This window comes from Periplaneta americana, chromosome 9, assembly GCF_040183065.1.
Source record: "Periplaneta americana isolate PAMFEO1 chromosome 9, P.americana_PAMFEO1_priV1, whole genome shotgun sequence".
NCBI lineage: Eukaryota > Metazoa > Arthropoda > Insecta > Blattodea > Blattidae > Periplaneta > Periplaneta americana.
Genome location: NC_091125.1, coordinates 102,990,120 through 103,017,955, shown reverse-complemented (window position 1 = coordinate 103,017,955; position 27,836 = coordinate 102,990,120). Strand labels below are relative to the sequence as shown.

The 27,836-nt window shown below is 35.4% G+C and overlaps 1 protein-coding gene across 1 annotated transcript; it reads right to left on the bottom strand.

The window, feature by feature from the left end:
- Positions 1-27,460, bottom strand: LOC138705605 (uncharacterized). Its single transcript, XM_069834206.1, has 9 exons — positions 27,427-27,460; positions 25,141-25,402; positions 23,123-23,252; positions 18,891-19,031; positions 13,633-13,821; positions 12,802-12,904; positions 11,858-12,022; positions 8,805-8,918; positions 1-1,970 (listed from the first exon to the last, which is right to left on the bottom strand). Exons 1-9 carry the CDS (start codon positions 27,458-27,460, stop codon positions 1,735-1,737), a joined length of 1,374 nt encoding a protein of 457 aa, XP_069690307.1. The 3' UTR covers positions 1-1,734.
- Between the last annotated feature and the right edge of the window lie 376 nt (positions 27,461-27,836).

Genomic DNA, 27,836 nt, shown 5'->3' with positions numbered 1-27,836 from the left:
TGATGCCCCTTTGGAGGGTGAAAACGTTTGCAAATGCAAATTAAAAAGCAAATATATAAAAGTGATGTGTATCTTGTTTTTTGTACATTTTGTTTACCATAAAGATTGATTATTTCAAAATAACAATATAAGTAATAGTAAATGGTTTAAGCTCAGAACCTCAAGACTTGTGTTTAAGCAAGATTTTAAAATATTCTACCTTGAAGATAGTGTTAAAAATATGAAACAAGAATTTAAATTGAACACAATTAGACCACATTCTCAATAGTAATTTAAACTAACAATTTGTGATTTATATTTCCAAATTGGAGTAAAATTTGTTAGGTAAGTAGTATTGTAAAAATAAAGCTCATGAAGAAAGCAAGAAAGTTAAGTTCAATGTCACTTCGAAAATCTTTTTACCCAGAAAATTATTTATAATGTGTGTCCATTCTTTATTCGGAATCTTCTTCTATCTTATACACAGCTTCTGTCACAGTACTCTTCATATTCATTTTACGAATATAACTGATGTACTGATAATGTTTTTCAAGTAATTAAATATTTTTCCTATTTAAAAAACGGTGATTTAGATCTCAATGTTCAAGTTGATATTAATAAAGCCATGTATAACTAGTGTTTTTGTTTATTGTGCTGCTTATGAGAATTGCAAATTTTGTAAATTTAGTGTTATTAATTGGTTATGAGCTTTGTCATTTCTATTGGTTAAGATATATTTACTTCCTTACATAAGAACACTTCTTTGATTTTCTATCTTAGCGCGCCATACTAATTAGTAGTGATAAGAATCTTACAGTATATATCGAGCTTCCAATAGATAATTATCGAAAATCTGAGTTCAGTAGAATTGTCACATCATTCTCGTACATCAATGTGGTTTCTAAAATTATATTGTGTAATTGTAAATTTTCCCGTGGAAATTTTCCACCACAAAAGTGTCTTCTAGGGTAGCAGCACAGCCAGAATTAAACCGAGAATGCTGCCGTTCCTGTAGAATGAGGAATCATAAAAAATACAGAAATATTTTGATTAAATTACATAGTTCTTATATCTAATTAAGGGTCGTAGATTGTATTTAAAATATATCGTTAATTCGGCATTCAAGTAGAATATCAGCAGCTATATTATCAATAGAGCCCGGAAATTTAGGTGCTATAAGTTTACATTGTTCCTCGGTATAGTTTATAAAATAGAAGCCACACCCCCACTTCTTTGACACGTCATTCTTGTCATTCAGTATTTTCCTTTTGGTACCGTTAAAGATCTCTAATTCTCTTAACTGCTCTTAGAAATTAACGCACGGTTTACAAGATTCATTACCCAGTCCTTGTGACTCTGTTGTCTATTATTACATATCGGACATCTGTGAACTAGGCTTAAAACCCTCCTCACGGGCACCACATCTATTCATCTACATTCAGTGTCATTCTTAACTTTTAGCACCTAAAATTCCGGACTCTTATCAATTATAATATTATCGACGAATTACGTTTTATTATACAATTTCCAATGCATTTTAGTGTTTCGATCATATAAAATATTTTTATTAAATATGCCCATGTCTTCAGTTCTTGATGTACCAGTCAAATCATTGTCGTTAAATATAATCATCCCTTTGGTTTCAAAGACGAGGTTGCTTATGCGAGATTGTGAATCTGAGACCGAAATCCGTGAATAACGCACGAAATTTTATTAGTCTTAATTGCGGCAGTTTCTTGACTAAGTGATCGTGGATCAGTTGTCGGCGAACATCCTCCATCGGTAGCACATAGGGGGTGTGGGAGTCACCATGCTCGAAGGGGACGAGTAGTAGTTGAGGACGACTGGTACTGGAGTATGAAGACCTTGCTGGGGCCCCTCAGGTCTCCGGTACCTTGATGACGAACACAAGGGTGGGGCTCTCAGGGAGTACCTCTGGCTGGGAGACGATGCCAAAGGCCTGTGGAATGCTGATTCCTGTCCCACGCTGCCTGCTGTACAAGAGGGCTGTATTAGTTACAACATCTTGAAAATTTGTTTACTGTACTTGTATAATGTTTATTGAACGTCTAAAAGCCATGTCTTGCAATAGAACTTTTCATTTTCGTAATATAAATGAAGGGTTCAGAGCCGTAGTGGACCAAGCGTAATTTATTAAAAACGGAGAAAGCAAGAGTTAAAGTTAAGTGAATATCATAGTTTAATGAAGATTGAGATATCATTTAGTTTTAATATGTATACTTTTTTATATTTGAAATCATCCGTCCTCAAGTGAGGTTGACCACTGGGATCCGGAATTAACGAACATAAAAGATAAAGGGAAATGAAACGAGCAAAATAATGATTCGATTTGTACATTAAAACAAAAATTTACGTGTTAACATATAGATGATAGTGTAGAATTTGAAGAGATGCCTTCAGAATTTCCATTACAATCTTCTGAACCTCATAAAAAGGAATTTGAAAGGATTTAAGGATATTACATGTAAATTTTGGTAAACAACCCCTCGCTCCAAATAGTAAGCCTGTAACATCCCAGTTGTAAAGCGAAATGCCATATTTTTCACTGAGGTATGGAAGACAAGGTACATATTTAGCTCGCTTGTCATCATTTATCTGCAGTTCTTGATTTGTGTCTCGTTCAAAGCAAATCGTAGGGTCTAAGACCATCGCTTTCTGGGTTCTTCTATTGATGGCAATTATATAGACTCTTCTATGAGAATCATCTTCAGACACACATGTACTTCCCATCCTCTGTTTCTTAGCAGGTTGGCAATTGCTGTACGGGCACGATGGTGTCTGTTGTTACGCAGTAGCTCTCCCTTCTTACAGAACCCCAGTACTTGCTTTATGTTTCTATTGAATTATGGTAAGAACTTCATTTTAACACTTGTTTTCTACGGTTTAGTAAATGGCGCTTGGCCCACTATCGTTCTGAACCCTTCAAATGCATGTGTTCAAATTCGACATGGACTTCATTTAAATAAAATGATATTTACTAATAGTAATTCGAGGTATAGAGAGTCTGTTATAAAAGTATTCATTTTTACATCACCATCATTTGACTTTATAAACAATAATAGTAAACGAAAACAAACACGGATGATATTTTCTCGAATGCTGTTCGACAGAGAATTGTCAAATTTCTCCTCGCAGAATGAAGTGGTGGAATATTGTTCTACGAAAACTGTTTATCTCTTTATGTAGCTTTCAAGTGCATATCATTTAAAAGCCGGCTCACTGTAGTTTTTCAACTACATGCTGTAAGTCCCGCGAATTCTGTAAACCATAAAATAATTCACTGCACTGAAGATCTTGTTCCGGAAAATCAATTGACAGAGAAGTCTGTGCGAATTTTTCAAGAAAGTAAATAACGTTGGTAATACCGAACAAATTATTCACAAACGCGTAATATTTTTAAAAGTGCTTTAAGATGACGATGACTGCCTAGTAATTTGGCTGAAGAAAACAACTCAAAACGTATTGAACGTTATTGCCAATATTTCAAGCCTGGAGGTGTGGCGCAGGGGATATTATGATCCCATCCAAATTTATTTACGTGTAGTGGAAAATATCATTACGGAATCGCACTTTACCCGCTCCTTACCTTTCCCTGCATTCCTTTCCTTTTTGTTTGAGGTCAGTAACATGGGAGTGAAAAAGGAAAATCCTAAGAAAAGAGTTTATTTTTAAAGCCATTTGTTGAAAAGTGCAGGAAATAACCCAGGCCAACAGTCCCGTTGCTCTTCTGGCGAGCGCTGTGTGCATGTAGTTTCACTGAGTGATCTGCTGTCGAGAAGTTGAGTTAGTATTGCAACGTAGTACCGGTATAGTTCAAGCTAAGAGCGTATTCCGAATCTCAGCGCTGAGCAATCTGATTGCACTGCGGTGATCCGAATTTCAACGAAAACGTCACTGATGCTCCACCGGTGTCGCACCGGTTTCATCAGCTTGCAGAAGTGGTGGCAGTCTTCATCAGCGCCATCAGTGAATCTGATTGGTTCTTGTATAGGGCGGGAATTAGCAGACGAATGACATCGTGCACTGTTGTGTCATGGCAGTGTGTTCTGCTTTAGTTCTGCTGTACTGTTTGTAATGAGCACAACGTAAAAACAATACGTTAATGGCTTATGAGTGAACATGTCAACGGACCAGTTATTACTAATGGTTCAAGAAATAAATTGTTTATGCTCTCTTTCCTTTGAACAAAATAACAGTACGGAAATTTCGCAAAATCTTGCTAGCATAGCACAGACAACAACTTGTACAGCCGCCATGATAACCAAAGAATCTTCCAGCAGTTATGTTCCTATTTCGCTGCAGCGTGACGTCATTGTTGCCCACCGGTCCGGTGAGATTCAGAATACTCTATAAGAAAACATTCCCTCTTATCGCAGGTATAATCCTCGTTATCACTAGGTACTTTGTTATTCTTACTAAATAGGCTCCTACAAATATCGCAAATTAACAAATTAGGCCTACACCGAAATAAAAGGAATCAATCACTGCACTCACACACCTACTGGCACTTATGCCAGAAATAGTCTTATATGTGTGTATATATATATATTATCATCATCATCATCATCATCATCATCATCATCATCATCATCATCATCATCATCATCATCATCATCATCAGGGATTAGGCCTTTCGACCTGTTCCGTCCTCTCAAAGAAATTGATCTCTCCATCTCTTCGTAGGCCTTCCTCTGTCTCTCTTGCCTTTGGGTTTGTACTCTAGAATATTTTTAGGAATACGGTATTCTGTCATTCTTTGTAAGTGTTCATAATATTTTTCTTGATATTCTTTTATTTTATTGTTTAAGTTGAATATATTCAGTTCGTCTCTTATCGTTTCATTATATTGTCTGTCTGTTCTTCTGTATCCAGCTATCGATCTCAAAAATCTCATTTCTGATACTTCTATTTTGTGCTTTTGGTTTTCTGTTAGGGTCCAGCATTCTGACCCATACAAGAGAGATGGGACTGCCAAGACTTTGTAGAACTTCAAAATGGTTTCTTTCCTTGTTTTGTTTAATAGGGTTCTTTTAATCGTTCCACATATTTGATTAAAATTTTGTAATTTTCTTTGTTGATCTAATTCTCTTGTGTTTCCAATTTTACAGCCCAGGTATTTAAAATCTCTTACTTGCTCTACTATAATGTCGTTAATTAAAATTTTACATCGTACCTTGTTTTCCCTTGGAAAGCTAAAATTTTTATTTTTGTCGGAGATATTGTTAAATTATAGTTTGAGGCTGTGATTTGTAATTCATATATTAGTTTCTGAAGACCATTCTCTGAAGCAGCTATTACTAATTGATCATCTGCAAATAAAAGAGTTGTTAAAACTGTTTTGTACAATTTCTTTGTTGATTCTATCCAGTCTTGTGTGACTTGGTCAATATATAAATTAAACAATGCGGGCGACAGCGGACACCCTTGTCTTACTCCTAGGTTTGTTAAAATGTTTTCTTTACTTCTTCTTGTGCCACTTGATATTTGTATTTTTGTTTCTGTGTAAAGGCTCTGAATAGCTCTTATGAGATGTAGTGAAAACCTTTGCCCTTTAGTATAGCCCATAATAGGTTCCTTTGTACATTATCGAAGGCTTTTACGTAATCTATAAAGCCAATATACATTGGAAGATTATATTCTCTTCTCTTTTCTACCAGCTGGGAAATTGTAAATACACAATCTATACACGAGCAGCCTTTCCTGAATCCATGCTGTTGTTCTAGTAATATATTTTCTGATATTATGCTTAACCTTTTCGTTAAAATCTTTGCATATGCTTTGTACGAGGAATTCAGGAGGCTTATTCCTCTATAGTTCGAGCAGTTATTCCTATCTCCTTTTTATGTAATGGTATTACTAAGGCTTCTTTCCATTTATCCGGTATAAATCCATTTTTCCAACGCATATTTATCAATTCTAAAAACTTGTCTAAAAATGTTTCATTTGCGTATTTTAGTAATTCATTGTTTATTTCGTCTGTGCCTGGGGATTTTCTGTTTCTAATTGTTTTAGGGCTTCTTTTAATTCCTCTAAAGTAATGGGATCTATATCTGGATCATTCTCTTCTAAACTCCAAGGAGGATCGTTTTTATCTGTCCATAATTCAATATAGTATTGCTCCCAATCATTCAATGTTATTGGGTTCGTTTGGAGTGTGTCTTTTTCATTGTTGTTTAAGAATTTCATAATTTTATATGCCTTTCGTTGTTGTCCATGTACATCATGTTCTATATCTGTTATGTATTTCTCCCAGTGTTGTCTCTTTATTTTCCTTACCTCTCTTTTAACTATCGCACATTTTAGTTTGTAGTTAGTTCTATCTTCTGTCGATTTAGTTTGTATTTTAGGTATGCTTGTTTCTTTTGATGTATCTTATCTTCTATATTTTCGTTCCATACTTTAAGTCCTCTTTTCTGTCTTCTTTTTTTCCTTTTTCCTAAAACCTCTGTTGCTGTTTTATGTAGGATATTTTCCAATTTGTCCCAGTTCTGATTTATGTTGTCGTTGAATTCTATACCTTCCATATATTGTTTCATTCGTTTACTATATAACGCCCGAATGCTCTCTTCTCTAAATAAATTGACTTTATATGTTTCTATGGGTTTTCCTTTTTCTTTTGTTCTTGTTCTCCACCATCTTTTAAAGAGAACTAATTTTGCAACAAGGAGAAAATGATCTGAACCAACATCGCTTCCTCGAAATACTCGTGTGTCTTGTATTGAAGATACTAGTTTTCTATTGACAAGCACATAATCTATTATGCTTCGAAGTCCTCGTTGAGACCAGGTAAATTTATGTATCCCTCGATGATTGAAATAGGAGTTCGTTATTCTCATTTCATTATGAGCACAGAAATCTTTTAATGCTTTCCCATTTTGATTTTCAACTCTTTCTTCATGTGGCCCCATTATATCCTGTATTGGATTATTTCCAATCCGAGCATTATAGTCCCCAGCTATAATTAAGTAGTCGTTTTTATTTAGTTTTGATATGTATTCTTGTAGTTCAGAGTAGAATTCCTCTGTTTCTTTACTTCTACCTTCTTCAGGTGCATAAATGGAAATTATTGTTAAGTATCCTCGATGTATGTGAAGCCTCACGCTTACAGTTCTTTCACTTACCCAGTTGTAACTTTGGATTCTATTCTTCAATGATTTCTTCACCATAAGGGCTACTCCTGCGCTTGCCCTTTTCTCCTGAGTTACTGCACTATAAATTAGTATATAATCTGTTAATTCCTTTGAGCCTTTTAGTTTCTTCTTAGTTTCTGATATAGCTGCTATATCTATGTCTCTTGATTTTAATTCAACTTCTAATTCGGATTCTTTATTACACAAGCCCCTCACATTCCAAGCTCCTATTTTAAGATTTTCCGCAAATCCTGATCGTCTACCTTTATTCCTTGCTGTTTTCGTCTTATGAGTATCAGTCCGGCTTATTCTTTGATGAGGCAATGCAGTAAGTAAAATGTCCCCTGGCCGCGTTACGAGCGCTGCGCAGGGTAAGGACAATGATGGGGCTGCCATCTTCAAGCATATGTCCATGCTTCTCTGTGTATTAACCCCTTCAGAGAGGGCTGCTGCTTCCGCTCTTCCAGCCGTTGTGACTATCACATGGTTACACGTCGCCTGGTTGACCGTTACAGTCTTCACACGTATCCCCGTGCAGGGGGCCTCAATATACCCTGAGGCACTGGGTCCTCGACAGAATTTAGCCACCAATGAGGTGCCCACCCCCGCGACATGGACGCATCTGCCGAGAATTATCCATGTATAAACAGTTATGACTAACAAGCCTGCCCTGTCTATCATGGATCGGGTTAGTAGCCTTGTATAATAACAAGGCTAGAGGCATATATATATATATATATATATGTTTATTTATTTATTTATTTATTTATTGTTATTTATGTACAATGGCTAGAGAGGGCATTCTGCGCGTATAAGACGCTAAAACGGTCTCTGGCTCAAAGCCAGAAATGTCAATAAACTACTACTGCGTCTGGTGAACATCGACTCCGAAACCTATTCACATTTTTTCGACAATAAACGTAAACAAAAGGAAGATTACAGTACCCTCCCCACAGGTAACAAAATCTGTGGCGCGGTTTACACAAGAAACAATTCTTTTCATTTGAAATACCATGTGTTGAGCAAAGACTCTTTGAATTCCAAAGAGTGTAAACCAGACGCTTACCTTATATATTCTAACACACAACTAATTATTAATTATTATTATAAATAGTACTACGAGTATATAAATTTTTAGCCCTAACGCATCACTGGGATAGAGATATATGATAATTTTTGTTGTTCTGAAGGTTATAATTTCTCGTGTGTTTCGTAGTAACACGTAAACAATATTCATGAAATATTCACATATTAATTACTACTTGGATGTGTGTATGTGTTTAATAAGCTGCTAAATGTGATTTCACCACTTTCATTAAGTTTCTCATAAAATGAAAATATAGTAGGCCCTACACTACCTCCTTGATCCTACATTAAAATAGTACATTTTAATTATCTATAGTACAAATTGGCTTGTTCCTATGCATTGAATTCTTAACGACAGTATTAGAACAGTCTAGTATATACAGTGACGAAGCTCAATACGTAGCAAACATGCATCCATAGATAGTTGCTAACCACTAGGATCGCTAATATCGCCTCATTACAGAAAATGCGAAATAGTACCGGCACAGTCTATTGTTCCTAGCATCCTCACAACTCAAGCTTCGTGACTGTATATACTAGACTGTGGTATTAGCTAGTATAGAATAAGTAATTGAAAAGGTTCCGCACCGACAGAAGTCAATTTATCGTGGCGTCTTGATCGACAATGACTTGATTCTCCACGACACACCGCGCAGGCGCAGCACGATCTGGAGCGAAGTGGCTTGTCTTCTGGTGAAGAAGCTGTAATAAAAAGCAATGATACTCTAGAGATGATGTAATTAGTGGCAATCTTTGTAGCATATTTTAGAAACTTGTTGCATAGTATTATCTGAACAAAAAAATATTGTGAACACAGCATTCTATTAAACTGGGTAAGATTTGCAAATGGGAATATGGTTTTCCTCTCAGTACTAAAAGTATGTTCACTTCTCATTCGCTAATTATCCCAGCCAGGGATGATAATTCTCTTTACTTGGAATTGATTTGTGAATATAAATAATTTGAGAAATGCTTACATAGTTATTACATGCTATAAAATGGTTTATTTATCAATAGGGCCTATGATATATTTTCGAAATAATACAGAGTCGTTATAATATATAGCTGCCGTACGGCATATGCGTTCTGGGGAATCGCACTGGCCGGTATAGTCGCGTTACGTGTTCTTTTCTACTCCACTCCCCGTGAGTGCTTTCTCCATATCTTTATTTTACTATTCTTTCCTTTCTCCATTCCTCTATATATTCTCTTCTTTTTTTGGCGCTTCCTTTCTTTCTTCATTTTTTCATTACTCTCTTTTCTTGGTCATGTCGCCGTTCTTTCTCATTTCTTGATTTCCCCATTTATTCTTTTCTTTTTCATGATCCTTTATTGCGCCATTTCTTGATTTCTCTACTTATTCTTTTCTTTGTTGGGGTTACCTTTCTTTCTAGATTCTTGACTGCTCTATTCCCTCTCAACTATTTTCATTTTTCTCTTCTTTCATCATTTATTGAATTTTCTATTTCTTTTTTCATTTTCGGTTCTTCCTTTATTTCTTCTTTTCTTCTTCGATTTTCGATTTCCTTCAACATTTCCTGATTTCTCTGTTTCCTCTCTTTAGTGTTAGTCTTCTTCCTCCCGTTTTTGCTTCTTGTATTTAATCTTTTGTTATTTGGTGTGTTCTTTCTCCGTTTCTTGATTGCTCTATTTCTTCTTTCCTCTTTTCATTTTTTCTTTCTTTCTACATTTCCTGATTTCTTTACTTCATCTTTTATTTTTAATTTATCTTTTTTCCTACATTTCTTATTTTTTGTTTCTACTTTTGTTTTTTTCATTTTTCCTTCATTTCTCCATTCTTAATTTCTGTAGTTATGGGGTAGTTTTCGCATGAATCCTCAAACACTAGAAGAATTCCAGGCTAATGCTGAGCATGAAATAAGAAGAATTTCAGTTGATGAGATTGGACGGGTGAGTGACAACATACAGTACATATTCTAGCGATGTCAAGCTTATATACGAGAGGAAGGACAATATGGTCAGGGGTCTACTGTAAGATAGGTTTCATAATCCATTTCTTCTTCCACCGTTGTAGGCAGGATTTTACCGGCTGATGCTTGATCTATCGCCCGGGAGCAAGATCTCGTGCTACGGAAGCCTTATATTTTAAGGTCCCTGTATTTTGTTATTGAAAGTATTATTTTCGGTAGTAACGGAAATACACATTTTCAGCATTCCTCTACCGAAAAAAAAATGTTATTGGATATGCTATTTTTCTCTTTATCTGGCTGTGTACATAGATTTTTCCTAAAGTACTGAATGTATTTTATGAACAGATGTATTACAGGTGCTTCCACTACTATTTTCATTTTTTTAGCATTCATATCGATATAACTATTATCGATATACCATTGCTGCCAACGCGAAAGGGAGTATTCCAGGTACAAAGGATAGCTATTCTCGCGTTATATCCTCCAACCTTATCACAGACAGGCTAGCTGTCACGCAGTTGTCGATCTACCTATCAAGGAGTTCGGAGCTGTTACTGTACTTGAGACTTAGCCTACCTGTTAGATTAAGTGATATGGCAATCGACTGTAGTTCTGGTGATTTGAAATTACTATAGACAGCACTGACAAACCAGTAATTATTATAATATCGATACAAATACTACTCGAATAAAAATAGCGTCTGCAGCACCTATGGTACATCTAAGCCAGATTTTTTCATATTCTACAGAGTGATCCAAAAGTCGCGCACATCTTAACAATACGTTCACATATATTTATAAAGATGAATTTATTACGTTTACTTACATCAATTTTCACATGAGTTGCATCAATTTTTACAATATATGCTGAAAATGGCAGCCCCGTTTAGTAATGCATGTACGAACTTTTTTTTACTATGTTTACGGCTACTTTTTGAGCACGAGTACACTGATGTTAATCTCCGTTGTTATGTTCATCTTTAGTTCCTCCAGAGTGTGCGGCCTGTTTTTGTATATCCTTCCTTTAAGTTAACCCCACAGGAAGAAATCTGGGGACGTCAAATCGGGGGAATGTGGGGGCCATGATCCTTGAGATACGCTCACCTGAAAACTAGCACAAAAACTGCATGGTTTCATTAGATGCGTGATATGTGGCACTGTCCTGCTGGAACCAACAATCACGTTCATCAATGTCAAGAAGCGCAATAAATTGTGTAATGATGTTTATGTACACAACACCGGTCGAATTGTTAGGCACTGCCACATGCGGATAATTCCTACGAACACGTGCATAAGAACGACTGGAAAAATAACGTTTAACAATGAAAACTCGTTGCTGAGCAATAAACAAAGGACTACTACAAGCGTCAGTGTATACATACACATCACAATGACGTTTAGGTTTGTTGCTGTTAATATCCATGATGCTATCTAGCGGTAGCCGATAGCACTTTCCAACTGCATTACTCAATATAGACATTATAATTTTAATGTGCACGACTTTTCGATCGCTCTGTATATGAATTTACTCTTATTTACGAGATTGTGTTACTAATTAAATGTAATTAATTTTCACGCATCCATTTTTTTCGTCATAGTCCGTAATAGTATTAAATTGGGTGATATGAAACTATAGAAACAGCATGTTCGTTACAAAAATAAATATGTGTGCATATACGCATATTATGAAGTATATGAGAATATGACTCACGTGGTGAGAGGGCCAAATCTTGGTTCTTGAGGCACTTGATGACGCTGTGTAGACCTTCCTTGACGGGCACGTGGGTAACATGACCCAGCAACGCTAACGTTGAACTGCTGCTTTGGTTCATCACACACATATCGCCTTGAGCAGACGTAGTGTAGAGTAGTGACCCTGAAAATATATTATACGTTTAGAACTTAATAAATGAGGAGTTCACAACCAGAGTGGACCAAGTCCATCTGGAATAGTTCTGAGATATTGAGTCTTAAAGTTCCTGGCTCACGCTTAGCAACCTTCACCTTCCATAGGAAATGCTGCCCTCTGTGGAGTAACAAATGAGTTATGGACTTTATTTGTTATGGCAATGAATAAATCTAAGTTTTCTTCATCCGAGATTCTATTAATCCACAAACTGATCACTGGTGGACTTGGTCCACTCTGGTTGTGAGCCCCTCAAATATGGAAAGCTCAGGATAAGGGTCTTCTACTATGCTACATTAGAACTAAACTCCTAAGTGGGTGCTTCCTATTACTGATTGGCATTTTATTAGTGAGTACAATTGCATTGACTGCGATGAACATAGTAAAACTTTTAGTATACTACAGAGAAACACAGGCTTATCCATTCTTATAAATTATACAATAATGTTCGTACGCATTTGAGCGATTTTTAAGTTTGTCTTTGTATTTTATTTTCGCGGACTCAAGCCTGTACTAGGCCGTTGGAATTTCAGAACTATAATATTAAATAAAATTAAAGATTTGAAAATTTGTAGGTGGTTCTGTTAATGTGCATGTCATTTGAGTGATATGATTATGTAATCAACAAACCAGAGAAAGATTTCTATCGTTAGAAATCTTTAAACTATTTTGATTATCTCGGAGCATTTTATAAATAAAACAATAGCAAGTTCACAGCATTCAAAGCTCAGGTCATCGAAGATGCTAACCTAATCGACTGCCTGCACTGCAGACTGGAAAAACTTTGGCCGCTATTTGCTCATGACTCCAGATCCTCCACAGTTCTCGTATACAGGGGTCCAGCTGAGGACTCTGTAATAGAAATAAAAAGATATTAAAACCCCAAATGACTTAGCTCGAATAATTACCGAGGGAATCTGAACATACATCCGAAGTATCATTCCAGTCACACTCTGGAAGACTTACGGTGAAAAGCAACTATGAAACAGGCTTTGACTAAGTCAGGCCTGCAGAACTGTAGATCTTGAGAGCGACTGCTTTCCTCCTCCCTCTTTTACCCCACCCACCTTTTCTACCTGTGCCGTCACGGCGTTCTAGTTGCGCTCGGCTGCATCAACATTCATTCTCGGAGCGGAAGTGGAGTGAGGCTGACGTCATAGTTCCTCTACTTTGCGAGTTCTGCAGGCCTGGACTAGGTGCTTCCTTTTGTTATTCTCATACCAGTGCATTCACCATAGAAATGTGATCGTTTCCGAGCAAATGATAAGAATAATTATATGGTCAGAAATATTATTTGTGTGTAAGATTTATTTCATAGCATCGCTCTGTGTATCACTTTTCAAGATTCTTTTATTAGATTAGCTAAACCAATTGAGGAAAATTGCAGCTACAGATACATACACAGACAGAAATATTTTGTTCTTAAACATTTTGGAATAGGCCTATATTTATTGCATATTATAATTTTTATCTTTACCTGCAGCTTTGCTTGTAAGGAACATGTAATCAGTTATTCAATGTTCTTAGCTTTAATTGAATGATATAAGGTATCTGGTTTATAAAGTCCACATTTTACGCACCATGAAATACATGTGTATCCTCCGGAAATCGGCGAGGGTGCAGGACGGAGACTGCAAATGTTCCATCAACGACCGGAAGTACGTCGGGTCCGTTGTAGATGAGGACGCAGTAAGTCGAGAAGTTACTTCCTGTACGTTCAGCATTAGAAGTTCTTTGTAGCTAAGAAAGGATGGCTGTAAGATTTTATCCTGTAATAAGACAAGAAGTTTTGTAAGCCGGAGCAATGCAATGGATAGAGTAAAGTATAATCACAGACATTCAAACGGGTACGAGGAGTTTCCTGTACATTGGTGTGTGTTTCATTCACGTACTGAAGGCAAGCAGTGGCGGTATCATGTCGCCCTACAAACACTGTCTCTACAAGCAGTAAGAGGTGGTTTCGTGAGAAATTTTTGTTGTTCTGTCGAACAAAATGTAATATGTTTACTTTGCTCAACGGTTCAATTAGGAATATAAAAAAAATTGTCACGCTGAATAATGTATTATTATTTATATTGTTATTATTATCATTACTGACCACTAAGTATATGTTTCTGTAATTATTCTGTACGTGCATGAATATTGATATTTTTAAATCTTCTCCCTAGAAGGATAAAATTATTAGGTTTTATCTCAGTTTTAATCTTCATAATCTTTAGGTGAGGGTAATTATTTATTAGTTATTCATTTAATAATGATATTGTAGAAAACTGACTCAATATTATATGCCAACGAACTGTTAAACGCCAGGAATGAACATGTCTCAAATCATACCCAGGAAAAGAAAGATGAGAAAAATGAATGTAAGGAAGTCAGCTACCTAATGGGTGTTTGAAATATCTCGACTCTGAAGCCTTTTAATGGAGCAGAATTTCTCAAAAGTCTAATGATTAAAATAGCTTAAATAACTTGTCCATAAGAAGTTTTTAATTTAAAAAACTACGAATTTCTCGACCAACTATCGAGAGAAGAATTTAGAAAATTCCTGATTATATTCAAGAGGAAGGTTAAAAAAAGAAGCAAGAAAAATCTTATATTATTCACTGGCTCTTGATAACAGCAGTGACATTACTGATATAGCAAAGCTTGTGATTTTTATCCGCGGGATTGATCAAGATGCTAGTACAGGAACCACCATTGGTTGTAGTTTTCATGCCGAGTACCTTTCCTCCGTCTCCTTACTTCATAGGCTGTCTGTCACATGTAATCACTGCAGCTCGAGTTTTGGTCACCGCTGCTATAGACTGTTGTAATTGTAATTATTAAGCAATGAATGTTCTGAATGAAAAAAAAAAAAGAAAAACAATCGTCGAACTACTTCGTACATGCGTACACATTTGCGTGTTGCAAAACATGAGGCACTGAAATTTTATACTGAATAACGTAAAATGATATAAAGAATCAGGAACACACGTATCAGCAAACTCATGTTCAGGTGTAGTTTCATCTACGTACAAGAAGTATAGAAGTTAATGCACAGAAGTATTTGAAAAACGAGATAGATTGAAAACACGTAATGCTTTATAATGGAATCACTTTAAATATAATTTATATAAAAAAACTATTTAATTATTTCATTGAGCCTAGTAATGGGAAATTTTGAAATTTCAAGGTACATTTTGATTATGGATTCATATAGTAATCTTGGTCATAGACTAATACAGTGTTCTAAACCTGCCGTTGTGAAAAAATATTGCTCTCATAACGGTAAATTAACGTTCTGCCTAGTATTGTAAACATAAGTAAATGTTATATAAACTTTGCGATTTTTTTTATGGTAGACTACTTCAAAAATGTATATTCAATCCTCTAACTGAACAGCCTTCATAATTTACATAACCTTAATTTATTTCAGACTAAACTGAAGTTTCTCTGTTGCTTTGAACCATTTTAAAATGTGTATTTATGGTTTTCGTTTATTAATTTATTAATTATTTATTTACTCGAACTTCTTATTTTCCTTATTATTGTTCCGGTACATACACACCGTGTCCCGCTTAGAGAGATCGAGAAATAAGTGCTAATTTAAAGTATAGGCTTAAATAATGGCTTTATAACGTAACTTTTTGTGCAACTTGCTGTAAAAATTGTCCGAGTTTCGGAGAATGGTCAGTGCAACTCGATGTGTGCGCCTCGAGCTACCCTGAAGACATCCAAAAGGTACTCAACCTTCTGCCAAGTGTTGCGTAACATTTGTGGAGTGATTAGCGCAGCTGCATTTATAATGCGTTGTCTCAGTTTTTCCAAAGTGTTAACTATACTACGTTGGTATACAACATTCGTCATAAAGTCCCAGAAAGAGGTCAATGGGCATCAAGTCGGGTGACCTAGGTGGCCAGGCAAGGGTTCTTATTACTGCTGAAAAACCATCCTGAGGGAGTTGATCAACAACAAAAGTTCTGCACATGTCCTAATACACATTCCTTTTAATTGTCACCTCGATGAAGGAGAATGGTTTAGTGACGGAATGTTCCACTGAATGGCGTCAGGCTTGTTTCCACAATAAACGTTAGTGTATAAACCATTGGTTTATAAACTTGGACAGTTACTGCCTCTTGTCAGAAGTAAATGAAAACAATATCTTCATCTGATTTTAAATGGTGAGCACTTTATTTCTCGATCTCTCTAAGCGGGACACGGTGTATTTCTATCAATTTGCTATCAGTTCATTTTTTTGTTATTACTCAATTTATTTTTCACTTTATTAGGTCTATGTTTTATTTTTCATTTGCGAGGGTGGCAGCTTACTATGTTTCTTTAATAATTTTTTCACTTATTTGATATATTTGCCTTGTTTACCGAGTTAGTTTTATTTGGTCATGTAGTTATTAATTGAAGTACTGAATAAGTTAATAATAATAACAATAATAATAATAATAATAAATTTACTGCTACTGGTACTACGCTTAAAACGATATGAAAAGAAATACGGATAAATAGCTAGCCATGTAGGCAGGGAAATACAGCGCCAAATATATCTGAATGTATAGTGTGTTCCTAGTACAGTATCTAACAAAAGGTCTAGACCACTAGCTTATTACAAATAAAATTTTGCTTGTCTTACATTTTTGTTAGCAAACTTTACGTGAATACTTTTTAAATAGTCACAATTACGAGACATCTGAGGCCTACTGTATTGTACTGTATGTCAAGAACACTGGAATGTGACCTTTAGTTTTCGTGTTATGGCTTTTTTAATGTAGGCCTATGTTTGATATTATTACTCAGTTTCTAATTGTGGATTAATTTGAAGACATTAAACCATCTTGATTTTCTTCCGCTGTAGATCAGTTTTGGCACAAAAACATGTAAAATTTCAAAACACTTCTGTCGTTTTATATTTTGTTTTTTACTTTGACTATTACACTCTTACTACGTCATGCTACTTTTGACCAATAAAACGGTACGAAAGGACGTATTTCAACCAATCATGGCTGCTTATCGCACAATTTTATCGCGTCCCTAGCATTTGTTTAATTTTATCGCGTCCCTAGCATTTGTTTCTTTGTTTGCCAACATTTGAAACTGCGCTGGTCTGGACGTCAAAAAAAAAAATATATATATAAAATTACAAACCACTCCAGTCGATGCACAGCAGTTTCAAATATGACTCGCATTGGCATTCAAGAACAAGAATTAATAAAAATCACTGATCATACCTATGCATCTTCTGAAATCCGATTTACAAATAAATGAAGAGCACCATTCGGAAATCCTGAATAAGTTAAATACACCATGTAGGCCTAAATCAACGAGTTCAACTTCTATTACGCGCACGTCCAATATAACATCAATTGAACCACCAATCACATTCAAATTTGAAAATTGTACATTCAATAATTATTCCTTTTAAAATTATTCATTCGGAAATTCTGAATAAGTTAAATACACCATGTAGGCCTAAATCAACGAGTTCCACTTCTATTACGCACACGTCCAATATAACATCAATTGAACCACCAACCACATTCAAATTTGAAAATTGTACATTCAATAATTATTCATTTTAAAATTATTCATGTTTATTTTTTATGTCATCGTCGTTAATTAAAACTTTTCTAACACTTGTGTATATTAGTTAGGTTATGTTATAGCTTCTGCTCTGAGAGGATAAAAAGAACTTCTGTTATATGATATTATGGATAGTCACGTATCAGAGATTGTTTAATATTAAGATTTATTGAATAGTAATCATTACAGTGTCTCTATAAAGACACTCCTGCCATCTAGCATGCATCTAGCGTAATATTTGTAATGTTGAGATGGTACAATAATATATTTGAAGACAGTTGTATTTTCGTAAGTCAATATTTTATTGTATTGGAGTACTTCGTTACTTCTAATCTTTATATACTTTCTTCTAATCGTGTAATAGTCAATTAAATCCCACTCGAGTTTTGATTTTCTCTAGATAAATCAAAACGTCTAGTGAGATTACTGTTGATAAAATTATATATATATATATATATATATATATATATATATCACAGTAACAAGTGATTAAACATCAATATTTTTGGTGTCGGCTGAGCCAGCGTGGTCAAACATGCATCAGTCGATAGTTACATTTTGAGTTTAAGTTCAAAACTCAAAATACTGTACATGTGTTTGGTGAAAGTCTGCGTCATTCAACGTTAAAGATATGGAATAAACTTTTAGTAGTGTTAGATAATAGTAATGCGTTATAACTACAGCAAAAGTGATTTGGTTTTAAAAATATATTAATAATTTGCTAGTCATAAAAATATATCACTGTTAGTTGGTCTTAAGTTTTTCTCAGTTACTACAAGCTTGTTACAAACTTAGGGAAGTGATAGTAGCTATAAATGGCACAAGTTACATTGTGGCTCCATATCTGACTGCGCTTCAATATGGCGTTGTAATATATTATGTCTTCACAGACGTCGATTCACTCTTGGCTGTTAAATTCTTTTCTTATTCATTTGTATAGTGATAGGTTTTTTTTATTATTATCACCGCTTAGTTTCTATATACATTATCTCCTAACGGTGTCATTACATGTTTCTACATATTTAACATAATTAATTGTATGATTTAGAGAAGACTCTGAGAATAGGATCCATTTAGCTCATGGCACACACATTATAATGTAGCGCTTTATAGCTTACTAATGGTTGAATTCCAAATGTTCAATTAAATGGCTCTGATTTATACCAACCATTTTTAGTGTTTCGTGGAGTGCAGTGTAATGATGAAATAATGAAGGACGGTACGTTGAATCTCCTGCCGGATCGGCAGAAACGCTTTTTTCCCTTACCTTGATCAACGGCAGAAGATCGTGAGGCCTCGTGACAGGGTAGAGTTTGGCCAACGTGTCTCCGTGGACTTCGAGGATTCTCTTACTGCAAGTGTCCAGCACTTGGTCTAAAACTGCCCCATTCAAGTCGCTTGCCACCAACTGCAAAAGAAAATATCATTTTAGTAGGCTTCGAAATTTGTCCACAGAAACTAAGGTGAAATAATACGTATTGGTTTGTTGGGTGCAAGATGAGCGGGTGTATCCAGTAGTCCAACTATATGGAAAAAGTGTCGGGCAGTTCTTTCGAAGATGGGAGGATAATATTAAAATGGATTTAAGGGAGGTGGGATATGATGGTAGCGACTGGATTAATCTTCCTCAGGATAGGGACCGATGGCGGGCTTATGTGAGGGCGGCAATGAACATGCGGGTTGTTTAAAAGTCATAAGTTAGTAACGCCTGGCTACTGACAGGGCGGTTTGTATTTTTTGTTCACACTGTGTTGTGAGTGGAATAATTGAAGGGGTGAGAATAATATAGTCCTAAGTCATACAGACAGAATTAAAGGTTTAGAGCAGCGGTGACCAGAACTCGAGCTGCAGTTATTACATGCGACAGACACCCTATGCAGTAAGGAGACGGAGGAAAGGTACTTGGCATGAAAACTACAACCAGTGATGTTTCCGGAACTAACATCTTGATTATTCCCGCGGATAAAAATCTCAAGCTTTGCTGTATCAGTAATGTCACTGCTGTCATCAAGAGCCAGTGAATAATATACGATTTTTCTTGCTTCTTTTTTAATCTTCCTCTTGAATATAATCAGGAATTTTCTAAATTCTTCTCTCGGTACCTGGTGGGGAATTTCGTAGTTTTTCAAAATTAAAATCTTTTTATGAACAAGTTAATTAAGCTATTTTAATCATTACTCTTTTGAGAAATTCTGTTCTATTAAAAGGCTTTAGAGCACGAGATATTTCAAACCCTATTAGGTAGCTGCCTTCCTACATTTATTTATGTCATCTTTCTCTTCCTGGCTATGATTTAAGACATGTCAATTCCTGGCGTTTAACAGTTCGTTGGCACATAATATTGAATCAGTTTTCTACAATATCATTATTAAATGAATAACTAATATATAGTTAACCTCATCTAAAGATTAAGAATATTAAAATTGAGATAAAACCTAATAATTTTATCCTTCTATGGAGAAGATCTAAAAATATTAATATTCTTGCACGTACAGAAGAATTACAGAAACAGTAGTAGTAGTGGTCAGTAGTAGTAGCAGTAGCAGTAATACATTACTCAGCGTGGCAATTAATGTTTCTATATACTCCTAATTGAACCGTTGAGCAAAATAAACATAGGCCTATTACATTTTGTCCGACAGAACAACAAAAAAGTTCTCCTTCTCATTCTTTACGAAACACCCCTTACTGCTTGTAGAGACAGAGTTTGTAGAGCGACATGTACCGCCACTGCTCGCCTTCAGTACGTGAATGAAACACACAACACTGTACAGGAAACTCCTCGTACCCGTTTGAATGTCTGTGATTACACGATGTAATCTCGACGCCCGCTTTGGTCACCGCTGGTTTAGAGTCCAATGGTGTTATGTGCGGTATATCAGATTACGTACATAATTTGAGTACTTTTTATAATATTTTACTATCAGTTTCCCCATTTGTATAAGAAATGAACTCTCACAAAACTCCATTTTTGTTAAAAGTGTGGCTTTGGACTATCTCATTCTCATCCTCTCAATTATTAAAATACCTGTTACTGATTAGAATGTGTATGTGTCGTGCGTGTTCCACTGTCCTATAGGGATTTGATCCCAGTTCATTTCATGAGGAAATTTGATCTGATATTAGATGGACACGTGGGGGATCATGCACGACATGGCATGGACATGATACTTGCCCTACACTGGTTAAAATTAAAAATTGGTTGCCAATCATTTTCAGCATGCAGCACAGCGTCATGTATGATATAAAATAAATATGGGAGTAGAGTTTCGTAACAATTTTAAAGAAACTATGTTGGTATTCTTACGTCCGTCCCGGATAATTGATGATCGTAACATAATTTACACGTATTATGCTATTCAAATCATAAAGAAGTATACTTTACTTACGCGAAAGTAGCACAGTTTAGAGTATTTTCTTGTAACGTCAAAATATATGACATTTAATAATCTGTTTTCCTTAATTTACGTATTTCATATGCGATTCTGTATTAAATCTTCCTGTTGACGTACAGTGGCTTCTGCAGTTGAAATGTGAACATTGACTCTATAATGCAGTGTCCAGTTTAAAGTATGTATAAATATCTACTCGTATGTAAAAATGGCTCAAATTTCAAGTTCTTTTAAGGGTTACATTATTGAAACAGTGTTCTGATTCACCTGCAAATTCACAGATACGATACGAGGTATCACTTCTTTGCCATCGATATGCTGGTGCATAAACGATTGTAAATGAATTTTTGAGTTGTATTTATTAACATTCCATGGTACTCATATATTGCTTCACAGCTAGAATATGGAACAAATCAAAAAACTTAATACTATTATAAAGTCTTAATTTATAGTCACATTCTAGATGAAAATACAGACGAGGTTTACGATATAGTCTACTAGTACAACACAAAGTTTTAGTATCAATTTCATGAAGCGTTATTGAATGTCATGAATTCACCTACAGAATAGAAGGCGTGAGAAATTAGGTACTTCTTTAATTTGGCCCTAAATAATCTTACGTTTTGAGTTTCATCTTTTATATCGATAGGGAGGCTATTAAAATTTTTACTGCCATATAACGCAATCTTTTTTATAGCACGATAGACTTACCGATGAGCATGAAAGCCATATTTTTGACATGTATTTATGCTATGAACTGTTGAATTAGTTACAAAGTTTTCACGCTTACATACGAGGAAGATTATTAATGAAAAAATATACTGGCAAGCCATGGGCATTATTTGTAGTTTTTTTTAAATGGTCCTACATGATTCCTTAGATTTGGCACCTACTCTTATTCTAATTACTCTTTTTTGTATTTAGGAATGTACTGTTACTATCTGTTGAATTTCCCCAGAATATTATTCCAAAACTCATTACCAAGTGGATGTATGCAAAGTACATTGTTTTAAGGTATTCATATTTACTATCTTTTGTATAGATCTAATAGCAAAACATGCTGAATTTAGTTTGGGGTAATTTCTTTAATATGATTTTTCCAATTTAACACATTATCGATTTTTAAGCCAAGAAATTTGGTTGTTATTGTTTCTAATAGGGATCTATTGTTAATTATTGCGCTTAAAATTTGCAAGGTTAATTTGGACAGGATTTAAATTGAATTATGTTAGTTTTGTTACAATTTAAAATTAATATATTTACTGAGAACCAGTCACATATTTTGAAGAGAACTTCCTCTGTTGAAGATTGGAATATGTTGGAGTTATTGGCTGTAATTACTATACTTGTGTCATCTACAAATAATATGGGATGACCTACATCTTTTATTAGGGGGGACAAGATCATTTATGAACACTAGAAAAAGTAGGGGATCTAATATTGATCCTTGAGGAATTCCATTGTTAATAGTTACCCATGTCGAGTTGAATGGGAAGAATATGAATTTAGAATTAAGGCAAGAGGGCAGTATCAATGTTAAGATGGGTCATTGTAAGAGCTTATGCCCGGCGGATAGCCTCTGTAATGGTTTGTTTACATTGAAGTTCATTCACTGCCATGAGAGGTTACGCAACGTTGTCGCTCTGCTGAACGTTTAAACTTAATTATGTAATTAACCGTGTATTTCAAAACAAAATATATTTAGGTTTTTCATAGTTATAGAGTGCTCTTAACGTCTCTTGAATATGCCTGATTATTTCACTTCCACTCTGTATATGTAATTTCTATGTACTAAAAGTCCTGGAATCTTTCGTGACTTCGTTCTGCTACATCTTCAAATACGAAATGTCAGTGACGTTTACTTTATGAATGAATTGTCTTTGGACCTAAATTAATGGACCAACATTTTTGGACCATATTTTTTTTGGGCTAATTTGTCTAGTAGACGGTTTTCATAATGAGTAAAATACCTGTAGACTTAATTTCGTGGATGAATATTCAGTGGACATATGAATATGGACGAAATGTCTGAAGGACACAATTGATTGGAGACATACTGTCCTGGAAGCACATCACTATTCATTTGCTATAAATGTGATGCAATTACCGGAATATGCCAGAGTGTGTGGACAGTCCTGTTGGCAGCCAGCAGAGACACGAGACTCTCTAGATGTCTCCTGACACCCTCCACTGTGCCTTTCTGATTTACCGTCAGAAGGCCCACCGGGTGCGACGTCCTGTCGGAAAGAAATAATGGGTTGACTATTCAGATATATTTAAGTAAATATAGAATTATTAGCGATATTAATACATATACAGGTGTTATACTTAGATTGTGAGTTTTCCATAGAAGATGTATATATGTGATACATAATATTCAAAGATTGAATATATCTTCATCTTTAAGTAAGCCTAGGGAAAGAGTAGTATTCTGCATGACGTAGCTGTGACAAATATGTCATTTTAGTAGAGAACCCAATTGATATATTTTAATGGTTCCAGATGGTATAGGACATTCATTATCTCGTGAAACCTAATAAGTGAAAAGAAGAAAAAGTGGACTAGGATGCTTCCTTCCCTCTTTACGCTCCCATTTGTAGGTAGCGAGCTCACTCCCACTGCAAAGTTCTTACTATGAGCTTGGGCACACGTTTGCATTTTGTTTCACGACATAATGAAAGATTTATATTCGTCTCTCCTCGAAGACAGATTATTGCGTACAACTTTTCATGTTTTGCGGTAAATTCACTTCAATGGAAAAGTCTAGTGAACTTCTGTTGAATGATACACAGTTTCCTTCTTTCTAGCTATATGAACGGAGAAGAAATTGAATTTTATATTGGGTTCTCTATTTTGGAGTTAATACCTAATATAATTGAGGATCGTTTTTGCAATACTTGCTAACTGCAAAATTTGCAAAATTGAGATTTTGATGGATTCGTTAACATAAGGCAGGCCTCTACATTGTTAAAGGCGTCTTAGTAAAATTTGATTATTTCTCTTCATTGTAGCGTGTCAAAGTGTGATCGTTTTTCCAAAACTTGGTTTCTGCTATGAGAGAGTTACAGCAAAATTTTGCTTACTACAGGGTTTCGCCTCTCCTGTAAAATTTAGTTTTTTCAGTTAGGAAGTTTTGCAAAAACGGTCCTCAATTTGAGATTATTTGAATGTATGGATGTAAGATTGTTGTTTCGTAATAAAATTCGTTTCTTAATTCTTTTATAATATTTTAATTCTCTGGATTGAAATAAGGAATTCCTGTACGTTCGGTGTTGACAGTATTGAATCTTCCTATTTTAAGAAATATTTACTCAGAAAAATTCGAATTTTACAGTTTTAATTCATTACATTTCTTGCATTCAGCATTAGAACTTAAAAAAAATATAGTCTTTTGGCTAGGAGCGAGCTTACATAAATGTTAAGATGACTCCGAAGCCTTTTAGCTTACTCCTCCCTCCTTTCTGTCTTGCTGATTGATTGATTTATTAACGATTCAAAAGATCTTAAGTAGGAAATATCGCCACTACTGAATGGTATTACGGTTATAGAACTCTGAAAAGGAATGCATGATAAGGCAGATGGAGGAACCAGCTGATGAATTAGGTGTACACAATTGGCACTAAACTCATTGAGCACGTGTACAATAAGCCTACTTGGGCTTCAATAACTAAGGGACGTCATAAGTCATTGGAAAATTAGTGAAGATTGATATTTTTCATAATGCCCCGTGCCGTAGCTTCGTGGTTTATGGCATCATACCTGGATTCGCGTTACGGAATGCGTGCTGATTCGGGTCTTCATAGGCAAGAAATTTTCTCATGAAATTTCCCCCAGTGTATGAGACCGGTACGAGCTTCTTAATGAATTAGGGGAGCTGTGATAAGTAGTGAAATCCGGTTGCGAAAACCGGCTATAATGGCTGGGGGAGGGGATCATCTTGTTAACTACACGATACCTCTTTTGTGGTTGGATGATCGTTCACTCTACTGAGAAATGTGAGGGTAGTAGCCGGCTGATCGGCCTTGGCCCTTCATGGAATGATGCGCCACAGATTTCTGATAATACTAAACATTGATGTTTATGATTAAGTGGAAGGTTGTATCGAGACTATATCAGAATTAGTACCTGAGCGTGGTGGGCACCAGAGTGACGAGGGTTTCGAAGCCGTGGATGACTTCAGGACATCGGTCGAACAGCAATGCAGGCGTGATCCACATGAATCTTCCCCCCTTGATGGGTCCGTCATGTGATATAGACGGGCCTGGGGGTTCCGCGAAACGCTTCACCAGGTCCTCCATGAACGGAAAGGCTAACGTGATGTGCTGCCTTCCATCGCGAATGGAGAAGCTCTTGATTGCCTGCAATTTGCATTTACTATACGTCCGTGCTATAAGTAGAGAAATTACTGTTAAAACATGAGGTTATTCAGAATAAAATTAAATTAAGAAATTGCGGTACAATAACTTAAAAAAATTAAGGACTAAATAAATTAAAAATTAATTTTTAAATCAATGGCATTAGTTTCAATGTTGGATTGCTTGCGATATCTCTCATGTCTTTTGCAAAAAGCAATAAAGTTACTTCTTCATTGTGGATAGAATTTTTTTACTGTGAGACTGAAGGTCCTATGGGATGTATTAAATTTGTTATGAAATTGGTTCTTATCCCATCGATAGGTGGAAGAAACAATAATTTATTGATACTAGTTCGACAGACAAAACTCTTCAGGATTTAAATCGAGTGACACCCTCCGGTCAGAAACAGAAAAAGTCTGCTTTCATTGTCATTTTCGATTAATCCATCAATTTCTGTTGCAAGATTAATCGATTAAAATATTTAATCGAATAATCGAGTCGATTAAAATTAATCGGTTGTAGTTGATATTAATTATTTTGTTAATACAAACTCATACTAAAAATTCCGACAATATTTCTCTCTCGGAAATTGCTTACTTAAAAGCGCAATAGTACCATTATTTTCTAACTTTAAACCAGGTAGCGTAGGGAAAATTTTTTGCACAAACACTTCAGAAAGAGATGGAGATATGAGGACAATGACCTAGTCTAGCTCTATTGAAAGTTGAAACACAATGCGAAACCCTTATTAAGTTTTATGGTTTTCCAAAAAAACTTCCACCTTATCAGCTCATCTTCCTAGCATATGAAATACATACTTTTCTGGGATTGGCCCCCCCTCATCCCTTATAAAATAGCCATGTCTATACTGTGTGCAAGTGAGAGCGTAACTACCTTCTTCTCTTTCTAAAATCTGGTAATTCGATTACAATAGGGGCCAGTCTTCTGTTTCGACTGCTGTAGTTTTGCAGTTGCAGTTTCTGCATTGAGTTTGTATGTGAAGGTTGTGTGTTTAGTTTGATAAGGAAAAAAATCAGTTTTCCGTGGTTTGTGAAAAGTGTAAACTCCATTATTTCACATGAGAATTTGAGAGGTAAACTCGGTGAAACGTTTGGATTTAAATTGAACGATCGTGGAGAAGTGTTTGACAGAAAAAAAGTTTTTTCGTGTTTAGTGATGCAGGAAACATTGTTACTAAACGTAGAGCGACACTTAATTCGGAGCATATGAATGCAGTCACAGGTTTCAAATCATGAATGCACTCACAGGTTTCAAATCATGAATGAAGCAGTAATAATTAGGTGAGTCTTCATATTATTTTGCTATTTATGTTTGTCTAAAAAATTCCCGGGGAAATTGACATTATAAGCCTCATAATAAATATGTTATTAAGTAATTAAAATAGTTGTTTTGTAATATGACGATACAATATATACAGATATACAACATTTAATACTTATGCTTATCATCGAACACAAGTTAAATTTAACAATAATTATGTATTACAGTATATTAAAACATTTTTCAACTCGATTAATTGATTAAATTCAGACAGTTGATCGATTAAATATTTTGATCGATCAGCAGCACCATTAAAAATTTTGTTCAGAAAATTTCAGTTTTCTTCACCGCATCGTAGTTATAGAAACTTCAAACATTTAAGCTGACTTATTGAAAATCTTCATCAAGAAACACGGACCAAACGGAACAGCTGAATCTTCTGTCCTTCTCTATTGCCCTGATTGAGCCAGTTTGAAATATGCAGGCATAACGGATCTAACAGAGTAGGTGACTCTTCAGGCCTTACTATATTGCCCTATTGGCCCAATTGTTTATAGTATCTATGCATTACTGGACAAAGAATATAGGTGACTTTTCAAGTCTTACTATATGTTTTGTCCATATTATCCCAATTGTTTGGTTCTATCCAGGCATAACTGAGCCAAGAGAGAGGATAACTAGGTTTTCATATTCATTTGATTAACCGAGATGTTTGAAATATGCAGGCATAACGGCCCTAACAGAATAGGTGAATCTTTAGGTCGTCTATACTCACCTGATTGGTCTAGTTGTTTGAAATATGCAAGCATAGCGGGCTCAACAGAGTAAGTGACTCATGAGGTCGTATTATAATGCTATTATTAGCCCAGTTGTTTGGGGACTAATGCATAAGGAGCCGGGCGAATTAAATGATACTTCAAGTCTTAGTATATGCATTGTCCCGATTAATCCAGAGTATCCAGGCATAATTGGTAATTCTGTGGGTTTTCTGTATTTCCCTGATTGTTCAAATTGTTTTAATTTAGCAGATATAACAGGCGCAATAGAGTAGGTGACTTTTCACTTTATACTATAGTGAATCGGGGGAAAATGCTTATTTCTTTGTAGTTTCACATTCTTCCAAGAAAGAATGCCGCGCGCATATCTTCATGATCACTGAGACAGTTGAATGTCTGTAGAATGGAA

Excerpts from the sequence above, each read along its gene's own strand:
- LOC138705605 (XM_069834206.1), bottom strand. The coding sequence starts at position 27,460 with ATGCTTGCATATTTCAAACAACTAGACCAATCAG. Across the intron at positions 25,403-27,426 it reads CAAACAACTAGACCAATCAG|CACGGACGTATAGTAAATGC; the intron begins GTGAGTATAGAC and ends CTCTACTTATAG. Across the intron at positions 12,023-12,801 it reads CAGTGCAGGCAGTCGATTAG|GGTCACTACTCTACACTACG; the intron begins GTTAGCATCTTC and ends ATATATTTTCAG.